The sequence below is a fragment of the Larus michahellis genome, chromosome 1 (genome assembly GCF_964199755.1).
Source record: "Larus michahellis chromosome 1, bLarMic1.1, whole genome shotgun sequence".
NCBI lineage: Eukaryota > Metazoa > Chordata > Aves > Charadriiformes > Laridae > Larus > Larus michahellis.
Genome location: NC_133896.1, coordinates 52,145,104 through 52,157,367, shown reverse-complemented (window position 1 = coordinate 52,157,367; position 12,264 = coordinate 52,145,104). Strand labels below are relative to the sequence as shown.

The 12,264-nt window shown below is 40.3% G+C and overlaps 1 protein-coding gene across 5 annotated transcripts in view; it reads left to right on the top strand.

The window, feature by feature from the left end:
* Positions 1-12,264, top strand: part of ANKS1B (ankyrin repeat and sterile alpha motif domain containing 1B) — a 448,856-nt gene that overhangs the window by 276,823 nt on the left and 159,769 nt on the right. For all 5 annotated transcript variants that reach the window (XM_074575799.1, XM_074575789.1, XM_074575760.1 and 2 more), the window contains one exon: positions 708-806. In XM_074575799.1, coding sequence (XP_074431900.1) covers positions 708-806 — 99 coding nt within the window. The remainder of the gene's footprint in view (positions 1-707; positions 807-12,264) is intronic.

Below are 12,264 nucleotides of genomic sequence, written 5' to 3'. Positions count from 1 at the left end.
AATAGACACATTGCATTGTGGAAGCTTATTTTATGGACGTTTGTGGGAACTTATTTGATGTATTGTTTGAATAGATGGTCTTTTTCAGCTGTTTGCATGCTAGGAGTTATTTGCCCTGCCCGCAAGCAGGGAGATAAGAGCAGTGATGGGTAAAGTTAGGACTGCACTGATACAGTTGAATTCAGGGGGATGAGGGTTGTATGGGGGTTGTTGATACTACTCCCCCTCTTTGGTTTCTTCACCATTTTACTAGCAAAGAACTAAATAATTTTATCCTCATCCACTGTGCTTATCTTATTCTGTGTTAAGTACTTCCCAGTGTGGAGAAAAATTGAACATAATGTGTAGCTGGGTGAGCTAGGAGGGGAATGAAAAAAACAAAGAGTTTCTGAACATTTCTGTAGTCATGTCCTTGGTTCCAGTCAAATGAAGGAAGGTTCACATCTGGTATTTGGCTTCAGTGGGAGCTACAGTTTCTCCACTGGCAGTGCTGCCAGCAGTATAGTAATTGTCCATGCCCTTGAGCACCTTCCACCCTATTTTATCGTCACGAAAATGGATGGAATCATCGGTAATTTATGATTCTGGTCAGATACTTTAAGTTAAGCAAAGTGTTCTCTTTTAAACACAACAGAAGGGCTTGTTTCCGGCTATTGAAGGCATCTGCTATTTTTTAATTTTTATTCTACTTTTTTTTCCATTTTTAGGGAAGCAACGTAATGGAAGACCAGGATCTCTTGGAAATAGGAATCCTTAACTCTGGACACAGACAGAGAATACTCCAAGCAATCCAGCTTCTCCCAAAGGTATAGTTTCTGTTATTATCCAAGTGAGGGAACTAACACCTACAGCTTTCACATTATTTAAGACACTTTTTTGAATGGAGATAAACGTAACTCTCTGCTGGTTTTGTAGACATGTTTTTTGCATATGCAACTGTGGCATAAAGTAATGTCATTGCATTGGACCCACTTTGTATAGATGTAATTGACAAACAAAGGAGAATAAAATCTACAATTTGAAGTGATGCCTCTTTAGAATTTATTTTGGTTATTTTTGGCTTTTAAATCTGTTTATAGACTGTTGTTACATATGTGTAAATAAGGCTGTCAATAAACCACAGATGTTTATCTTTATATAGCAGTTGGCCTGGAAAAACTTTGCCCCTTATATAAGTATTCTTAAAAGCTTTTGTTGAAAGATTGTTTTCCTAATACCTGCCTTTCACGTAAGAGGTGGAGATTTCCTGCAGGCTTCATATTTGATTTATTGCCTTGTACATGAATTTCTCAGCTGTGGAAGCTGTGGACAGAATAACTTGCAGTCATTTTTCCCATCATTTTTGGTGCTAGCTGATTAAAGTATAGATTTTAAAATCAGTAGTAGAAAGGGATGGTTCTTACATTTTGCATACCAGAATATATCTGTGGAGGCTTCTGCTAGCGTTCCAAACAATAGAGATAGTGGGCCTAGCATGAAAATTTACTATTTGGCTTTGGGAAGCTGTGTAAGGAGAATGAATGAGGAGTAGAGACCAGTAAGACTCAGAAGGCTGCCACATGTAATGCAGATGCTTTAGTGCGAGATACTAGGGCAGGAATAAAACTTGGTGTAGTGTGTGTGGAGTGCTCTGGGAGCAGCATGTGTGGAATAAATGTGGTAAACAGAGATTAGTCTGCTTGCATTTGATAACACTGGAGAATGAGAAGAGCTATTAAAGGGCTTTTCAGTCCAGAGCATGAGGCTGACATTGCTGGAAAAGGCTTTTTGGTGCATTGTGGTTTACTAGATAAGTTCTTATGGATCACTTGTAAAAGAGAACAAGGATTTCTTGATTTCTTTCGTGAAAAATGAGAAGTCATGAACAATTTCTGTATCTGGATGTGCTAGTCAATCCCTATATACTACAAGATGAATCTGTGGACTGAAATACCAAAGATTATTAAAGACAATAATGTTCCACATACCGTATTAGACAAGTGAGATAAATGGTACAAGTAGTAGGGTATATAAAAGTAGCGTGTGATGGATTACAATAGATATTTAGGGTTTAACAGTGAATTTATGAATTTTCCATCAATGCTATAATTCAAACAAAATTTTATAATCTTAATTCCTGCTCTTTGCTGATGAAATATTTTTTCTGTTTTTCATACTTCTTAGATCAGCTTCTTTGTATTCTTGTTTAAATTGTTCAAAATTAATGAATGGATTTTTAATATATCATAATTTTAGTGCTATCTGTGCTCAGCAACTGGTGTTTAGGGAAACATTGTTAATAACATCTGCTTTTGGAGAGTATACTAATGCTGAGAGCCAGATTCTGTCATAAAACTCCAACTGAGGCCTTTTAAAAAATGTGCTTAATGTGAGAAAGGAGGGCATAACCAACATCTAGAGGTACTCTTGAAAGCAGTTGAGAACAAGCTGGTTATGCAGTTACATGGAAGAATCAACATCTTCTGAACCAAAGATGATAAAGTAGCACAGGATGGCTTGCAGCATGGGCTTGAATAAGCCTGAGGGAGTCTTCAGAAGCTTCCCGGTTGAGCTAGGAAAGAGTGCTTAAAGAGCAAGTTCTTAACGTGTCTTTGATGCAAGAACACATGAAACCAAAGGCAGTCAAAAGCAGAAGCTGTGTATCCTATTTCTTCACTTAAATGGCTCAGAGTTTGCATAGTAAAAATACATAATTCCTATTCAAAACCCACACTTTTTGAAGGCACAGCTGTTGGAATGGTCATATACCTAATATGACCCACCCTTGCTGTATTCACAAGAGCTTGCTGAAAATCAAAAAACCTTTCACATCCTGCAAGGAGCCATGAAACATTTCTGTACATCTATTTGTTTGTTGATAAGTTCAGCTCTGTCATCCTGCATTCAAAATAGTGCATACTGTCTAAATATTTTAAGATCTCAAACCATAATTGGAGTCTCACTAATTTGAATCTCATTAGATAAAAATTCTTTTCATTTGTTTGTTTTGAATATGTACCTCTTTTCTGTTCCTCATTTAATTTAAAACTTGATGACTCCTTGTGTTTTAGTACTTAATAGCATTGCTGATGATGTTATTTTTAGTTTTACTATTAATGTTTCCTGTCTTGTGATACTTTTTAACTCACAATTTGAGGTGGAAGTTAAGTGCTTTAAAAAACATCTATGGAACAACACTTTGTTAGAGGCAAATACTCAGGCAGTATTGAATAAGCTTACAGGGTAAAAATCAAGCAACAAATCTATTGTTAAGGTTTTAAAAGTGTCTTTTTTAAAAGCTCTTTTTGTTATTCTCATCAATATTCATCTCTTCAGCCTGAAAATGTAACAGACATTTAGTGGCTGAAAAGAAAGACTGTCTTTTTTTACTTATAATTGCTGGCTTCCTAAAGAGTGATGAGTTTTTATATTTTAAATATCAGTAGCATGTTTAGGAACCACTTTCCAGAGCTTGAAGTAGTTTTAAATAGGAAAAACCCCACATACCTGTCCAAATGTAGATGAATTGATCATTGTAGTTTCTTATGCAGTGTTTAACCAGTATGAAAAGGTACGTTTACCCAGATTGCTCAAAATATTTTTCCCTGGTGATTCTGTATTTGAGGAGAACATTTCATAAGAGGGTAAACTGGTATGTTTGTAAGAGATTGACAGAGTTGGAGTCTTTCAGTTAGATTTATGCTTTTCAAAATACCTTTTATTTTTGTTGGATTAGAGCTAGTAGCCCAAATTCTTATCTTGCACTAATGTAATTTAAGTTATTCAAGTTTCACATTAATATTAACTAGAGCACTTTATGGCTTATTATTATTAGATAAGGTTAAGACACTCCAGTAGAAATATCATTTGTAAAGTTAACTCTTGGAATGGAAATATTTTATATGTGATGTCAGTCTTACAGCAACTTTCTTAGCAGCGTTTGATATTGCATTTAGGATTTTTTGTGTGAAAAGAATGAAATCAATAAATGTTTGGAGAAGGATTTTATATGTTTTATTAAAAGGAAGTTCAGCTGTGTCAAGAATAGAGGCAATGTCTAAAAAAGATACTGAAATTGCAAGTACAAGGGCTTAAGAAAAAAAATTAATATTGAGAAAGAAATTGTGTGCAGGATATGCTTAATTGACTAAAAAAGTAACAGCAGTCATGACATAACATTTTAGCCACAATTAAGTGACATAAGAATCCTAAGGAGCATTGTCAAGTTTTTTTGGTATCCAAAACCTCTGTGGAAGTGACTTCTCAATGGGTTCTTCAAAAACTAAAATGTTTTAGAAAATAAGAATTATCCTAGCTTATCTGAGAACTTAGCTATGAAAAAGGATTGGTTTTGTGTGGGATGCTCAGTGTATGGCTCCTTCTCCCAGCGCATAATGGGAACACATTCTCTCGTTTGACAGATGGAAGAAAGATGTTAGCCGAAAGCGGCTTTCTCTTGGCTTCAGAGCTATTCTTAAAGTATGCAGCTTGTTCCTTCCTGCACAGACAGGTCTCAGCATAAAGCAAGTTTGGGAATCTTGTAGCAGTGTTGTGCAGGCAGCCAGCCTCTTTCCTGGGTGCTTTGCAGAACCAGACAAGAAGTAGGATATGAGCACATGCTCTCTGTGAGTAGTGTTACATGAGCAGGAAAGCTGTGCTTCCAAAAAGTGCTGGATCTATTACTCATACGTAACACTCTTTTGTGCAGACACAGTAAGTCTGGCATTTAGGAAAACAGAACTCCTGTGCATGTGCACATTAACTATGCTGCATACGTATAACAGAAAAAGACCACATCATATGTTTGCTGTTGCTATTGGCTTAGACATCCTAGAGCTTAGCAAGCTAATTTGAATCCTGGTGTTTAATTCCCTCCCGTTCAGCACAGCTAAAAAGTAGATCATTCCAACTTCCATTCCTAAAGACTCTCCAAACTAGGAGATGCTGCAAACTGGTATCCTAACGTTTGTGACCCTTTCTGGCTATGACTCGTTGGTTTTTCATCTCACTGGAAGTGAAGATGAAAAACAGAATTCAAAGGAGGTGCTTTCTACCTTCCTGTTTTTCCTTCTTCTAATGCCTCTGGTAATTATTTTCCTGGTCTGGAAGGAGGCCACTCACCTGCTCATTACAGTGCTTATAAGACCTTTAACCATAAGGACAGAAAAAGTGTTAGAATCCAGCATAACACATGAATTTTTCGACTCTGAAAAGCAAAGGTGTAGTCGACATTTAAGTAATGCAGCACAGTAGGAATGGATCAGTAAAACAAGGCAGTTGGATACATCCATGCTACAATTCAATGTGTTTACTTCAGACTAGCTTTAGACTGGTCCCATAGACCAAACGTCCCCTCCATGCATGTGCTTCAAAACTGTCTGATCAGAGCAGTCTCACAACCATTTTCCTTCTTAACTTAGCCTATCAGTGAGCCACTCTAGATATGACATGCTGTCATTTATCTGTCTCATGTAGATAACAGTAGTATGTCACTGGTCCTGCCACCAGTGCCCATACAGTAAGTCTTATTTTTCTTCCAGCTTCTTTTGTACTTTCTTGTTTGTGGTTGACTACATATTGCCTACTGCCTACTCTGAGAATAGTCAGCAGGGAAGGAAATATGCTGTATGAGAGGAAGTGCGATTCTCTTTCTATGGCAACTAGACTAGGATGACAACCTGAATGAGCTGACTTGGATCTTCTGTGCATCCTTTGTCTGAGAAAAAAGACACGGATAGTTGCTTTCTGAGAGTCTTTGCTGGTGTGGCTGTTCTGCCTCAGGCCTTCACCCCTCGTGTGTTCATGAGCTACATAAGGGCTCTTGATGGGATCCGCATTCTCATCTGCAACCTGTCTGCAGGCAGCTATAAGCCGCAAAGACTCCTGCTCAGTTGTCCCACGCCTTTACTCATTGAGACATATTTATGAACGTATTTTCAGGTCATCAAAAGGAATTACGATACCTATACGGTCCATAATTCCAGTGTTGGATTCAGAGGGAACACTAGCAGTTTCTCTATGGGCAGCAGTAGTGTTAGCAGCATCTGGATGCTGTCCACCTCATGGGAAATGCTGTGCACCCTCTGCATCACCAGGTCATGAGACCATACATATCCAGAAATGGAACAAGTGCCCAGTTTCACTGTGACTCTGTCTCATACTGTATGAAACTAGACTATGGCTTTGGCCATCTGCCTGCAAGATAGCAGGCTGCATGACAGACTGGACACAAACATTTCCAATGTTTCCCAAACTAAGGTCTGGGCTGTGTTCTGCACAGCCCCTGCAAGGACACAGTTAAGTCTTTTAAACTTCTTAACAGACTGAAAAAGCAAAGATCGGATTCTTCAACATCCATAAGCACAGCCCTCTCTTCTCTTTGAATCTGCTCAGAGCATCGAGGATGGCCCTTGTCTGCAGGCCGCTGCACCTTCCAGGATGAAGGGAAGACCAACTAGGAGTGACTGGAGTAAGACAAGGAAAACATGATCAACACTGAATGTCTTTTGCAGTGTTTCAAATGTAAGGGGAAGATTACAAAGAAATTGATCTCTTTCTCCTTGTGGCAACAAATTTGTATCCCCACTCCCACCTCCACACGAAGGTCTTTATGGCCTCTGAGGGGTACTTGCTTCATCCATTCACTCCTCGATAGCACTGGGTTGATGGATATGTTTATTCTGCCTTTGCCTGCCTACTGGTGTGTGGCTGTTCCAGTGCCATCCGGAAACTGTGCAGCCCATTTCACTATAAAGAAGTGGCTGCTAGAAGATGGTGAGGTGGGAGGAATGAAAGGCTAACAAGGCCTACGTGAGCAACTGCCAGGACTTGGGGAGGGAGGAGGAGTTAGACTTGAAGACAGCGAGAGATTCAGGTATAACTAGGTCAGAGGGTACTTTTCTATGTTCCCTCTCACCAAGAAACCCTTCCCTATGTCCTCCTCCCCCTCCTCCAGTGCGATAAGAGGTTTTGTCCCATCCCCTCCCACTTTTCATCTATCAAGAGAAATGATTCATCTACCCTGTGCCTGTGCCTTTGGTTGAAACACTCCATGCAGAGAATGACTCTCCCCTTTCAGTCTTATGCTGGGCTGTTAGTACATTGTATTCAAGGCATTGTGCCCCAGAGGGTCCCCAGCTGTACCGCTGTAGCCTCAGAAATGATCTCTGCCCGCACAGCGTGCCATGGCCAACTTCTCTGCAGCTGTCTCACATGCAGAGGTTCAAAGGTGTCCAGAGACCCCCAGAGAACACACTTGCTAGCGAGACATCCAGCATTAAAAAAAAGCTGAAAATCATAGTGACACAAACAATTCCCGAGGGGTGGCACAGCCCACCATGGACTAGCAATGACAGAAACTGGCCAGTGTGGCCTAATAAAACAGTCAGGAGCAGCACTTGCAGTTGTGGGAAGAACAGAAGAGGTTCCAGCAGTCACCACAGTCTGTTGCAACTTGAACACCTAGAAAGGGTCTGCAAGAATGAGGTACGTAACAGTGCCTATCCATGGAAGCAGTGTCTTCCTTCCCACTGGCCCTGCCTCCTTCTTCATCTGTCTCTCGTTGCTTCTGCAGCCGGCCTGCTGGGCGCTGCGCAGAAGCATAGTTAGACACCTCTGGACTCCTCGCAGCGGTAATGAGGTCATCAGCCTCCTCATACTGACACCAGGCTATCCTGCTATCAGGAAGCTTTCAACTTTCTTACAGCACAGGTTGATGAACAGCATCATTTCCTTGGGGCTCTAGTGAGCACCCTGTGGGATCTTCTGTGAAGCCGAGGAGACTGATGAGGTTTCTGACCATCACAAAAAAAAAGGTGGATGATAATAAAATCATTATAGAAGCAACAAGAAATGCTGGCAATCTTAGGTAGGAAACTCTGAACTCAGTTCACGGTATTCTGGATTTACCGTTGAGGCAAGATCCTGAATCAGGCGGTGCTGTGAAGTCAATGTGCCTGTACTGTCTTTTTATAGTAAACTCCACAAGAAGACGGAAGGCTTTTGATTAGTGGAAAGAAAAGTCAAGCATTATTAGAACACAAGCTTGAATAGTTAACTTTTTAAATATGTGACGAGGTAGACAGAATAGAAAACTAGAAGGTTTATATACAGCTCTTCCTCACCCACTGTGTCTTTGCAGGCAAGTCCTCGTTTTCACTCAGTGGCTTTCTCAACACCAGCAAATGCAAAGTATTCTCCGGTCCTTAGGGACCTGTGACCGTCCCCTGTCAGAGCTGCCTTTCTGCCCCCGAACCACAGGCTCAATTTCTGCCCAGGCACTGCAGGCAGCAGCTCCACGTGGTGCCCCTGTGCCAGCCAGGCCCTGTGGTCTTCACAGCTGTCACGCTCCTGAGCCTTTTCTTTCACTGCGTCAGAGGAGGAATGATCTCCTCTTCCAAGAGCATGAGTCCAACTGATCACATTTGCAAAGTACATAATATAAAACAGACAACTCACAAAGACAGGAAAAAAAGAAGTGATACCTCCCCCATTACAATCATCCAGATTGGTAGCTGGTAGTTTGATACAAGTTCCCAAAAGTGCTGCTTAAATCTCTCCGCTAGGCCAGCAGTTTAAAAGAAAGCATTCTGGGCTTGCTAAAAATTTTTCTTGCAAACCAACAAAAGCTTAAATTCACTGTAATCATAGCCATCATTTAAAAAGCTGTAAAAGTCAAGTCATCTCTTCCTCTTTATACAGCAGATAAAAAGCTTCATTTTAATACATGCAGTGTTGAGATCCACCAGATAGTGATATTACCTGTGGAGAAAATAGCATTAGTTCCCCATCTGCCTGAGAAGATCAGAGAAAACTGGTAATAGTCCATGTTGCTGAATTCACCTTGGTGCTCCCGGTGCATATGTGATTACTTTGAAGCTCCGTTCCTATTTGTTTGGCTACCTTTCAGAGACAAAAACTCAAGTACCTCCTATCCCAATGTGAAAAACTACATAGATATAGCAGTGATGCAGTTGCAAAAAGACTGATGTATGGACGGTTTCTTATAAATGCTTTCTCAACCCATTAGGATGCTGCTTGACATTACTATCTTATTATGAGAAACAGCTCTTTCTGGCTTCTGCTTTCTATTCATTTCAATAGGACCTAGGAGAGAAATCTCCTGTGCTTTGTGTCTTCTACCATGCTTCGTTTATATCATATTTTCTTAAACATTTATTTTTCTCTAAATCCTATGGGCTTCATTCCTAGCCTTTTCCATAGTCAGCATGCTAAAATCATCTGCAGTGAAACAGCTCACGCCGATATTGTTCTTTAAAGATAACAAGAGAATGAACTAGTAGCAGTGTCTGTGGAAGAACAATACTGCCCCTATTTATGAGCCGTTAATATTTGAAAGGCTGTCATGAGTTGAAGCCTGGAGATTTTATACTGCTCTGAGTCAAACAGTATGCACATAGCTGCTTAGATGTTTGACACCACTGGTGCACGTGTTGTAGCTGATGCAAAATGATTGAAATATTATACATGGAAATGCAGTCAGCAGATAGGACTTTTTTTTCTTTCAGAAACAAAAATCGATCAGCAAATAGTGTCGGCAAGGAAGCCTGCAGGGTGGAAGTGATCTGTGAGAGGGGCCTAAGGTCATGATGCAGTATGAAAAAAGAATACTAACAGTCCAAAAGCCATGACCTATTAACTAGGACTGGGATAAGATGCAACTGAGCTGGAGCCCTAATAAAGTAAAGGGGCAGCACTTCCAGACAGATATTTCAAAGTGTTGGGGTTTTTTTATTTAAAAATTCCATAGTATTTTATATGAAAGCATATACTATTAATGGTACTGTCATGTCTAAATAACCAATCTGTCTGTCAATAAATATTTGAAAGGAAAACATTCAGCCATCTATGAATGACAGTTGATAAGCTAGTTGATGTTATTAACAGACAGAACAGAACTTTCCGTACAAGAGGATGGATACTAAAAGTTTAATAATTTTCATATATTAGGCACATTTTAGAAAATCTGTTTTGGATAAGAGATTGGTTCTTCATTCATGACAAAACAAAATACTGCTTTTGTGCTGAAATTGCTGGCAAATATTTTAGTTCTAAGATAATTTTTCTGCGATAGGAGCAGCAGGAGGGGGCTGTCCTGCTCGGGCAGGTGGTCTGGGAGGAGAGGGGGGACAATGGGGCAGGCAGGGAGCACCCACAGAAGGCGAGCAGGGCAGGGATGGTGGCAGTGACAGCAGACAGCCAAGTCCCAGGACAAATCCACAGGGACAAGGATAGGACAAGGTCAATTCAGGAGGGTGAGTCAGTGGGTGAGGATCAGCAAGGTGCATGGCTGGGCGCAGATGTACCTATGGCATAGCTCGGGTGAGTGTTAGGGACGTGGACCTGAGCTCACGTGCAGCTCCTGCAGAAGGTGGGGTGGCCCCAACCAGGCTTCTCACTGCTCTTTCTCACACGGGGCTGATCCAAAGTTACGCAGCTGCACCATCCCCGACATGGCCTTGAACACAGGCAGCCAAATTTCTGGGGCAGGGAGAGGGAAGGTGGTTGCAGAGCCTGCTGCTGCCCAACAACAGGGCAATGTATTTTCATGCAGGTTATTGAGTGACACGGTGACAATTTTGTCTATTGGCACCAAATCCAAAGAGTGATGTTGTCACATACATTTCAGTTGTTCCCAGTCTTTTGCTTATTGGATTCACCTGCATTTGCTTGCCTGCAGCCCTTTGCAACACACCATAGTAGAGTGATATCTAATTTAACAACCCTTCTGACAGAAATCTCCAGTGGGAATTGAGAATTCAGAAACTTCCCATGCTGTGTTTGCTTTTTATAGAGCCGGATGGGTTACCGGAATTGTGGACCAGACTGCATGAGATTTCTCAATCAGCAGGTCAAAAAAAAAAAAAGATCATGCTAAAATCAGGATTTATTAAACATAAAGATCAAATAGTAATGAGCAAAAGAAATCATTTGCATAACATGCACCATCTGGGTATGCTGAAAATTGTTTCGAAGGTGCTTCACTTTTCTTTGTTAGAGAAAGAAAACAAAAATACCTTATATCTTTCAAAAGTCATGTGTTCCCTGTGGGCCCTGTACATCTTCTTCATTTCTTTCTATTATATTTTTCTTCTTCAGTTTATCGGGTCCAATCTTCTCAAGTGTCAGTTGTTTAAGCATACTTCATTTCAAATCAGCTCTTGAAATAAACTTTTCAGGAGTCAGAGCTACCAGGGCCCTCCAACATTTTTGCAGGCTGCTGGACAGGCTACTGTCGGCCTAAGATTTGAAGTAAGTCTGAACGACAACGAAAGGAGAATTTGCCATGCGTTTTACATCTAAGAATTTCATTCTAAATCAGGATGAAACTGATTGGAAAAAATTCCAAAATGTCAAGTTCAACAACAAATCTGAATTCTCATTTTCTAATATGACTCCTTTGTTATAGAAGTGACCTGAAAGGCTACGATTCCCATTGTTATTGATGTGATTTTTCTTGTCTCTCTTTTATGATTTAAGATAATGATTTCGCTACATCATTTAAATATTTCCATTAATATTTCATATCCGACATTTGCAGCAAAAGACCAAAGAGTAAACCGTAATATCAACGATGCGGTGTTCCTGCATCACTCCTCTCTGATACTGCAGGAAACCAAGATCAACATCATGACATGCTGGCTTTCTGCGTTTGAACAGACAGATCAACGAACGCTACTGCGGCTTTCAAATGCAGACCTTAATTTTTTTCTCTGCTTTGAATTCAAATTGTATTTCAGATAGATAAACTGTGAAAAATAAATTGGTTCAGATATTAAGATCAGAATTCTCTCCTTTTTAAATTACTTTGTCACTCACTTCAAACTTAAGCTCAAAGCATTATGTTTCTGTCACACTTCCCTTGTTTCTCGGAAAGCAGGAACGTACATAAGCAGGCTGAAATGGGAGACTGGCTTTCGCCATGCGCAGTGTCGCTCTTGCACAGTTGGGAGATCCTATGCAAAACACAAGGTTTCTAAACCTCTAAATCTTCTTAACAGTTTGCCAGTTTAGTGTGTTATCAAGTTAGCCATAGTTACACTTTCTATAGAAAGATGATATGCGTGTAATACTGTTGAAAATCGAAGCTATTGCATAATTTTTTCTACTTCGTTATACTTCTGCTTCTGCCACTATTGCAAATTACTTTAAAATTCATAAAAGCAGTATGGTGTAACAAGCTGCACAGGTAGAGGCTCTATACATTTTTATCTTTAACGGCTAGCTTGAAGATCTTCAGTTGTGTCACTGAGAGGCAGTTGTGAA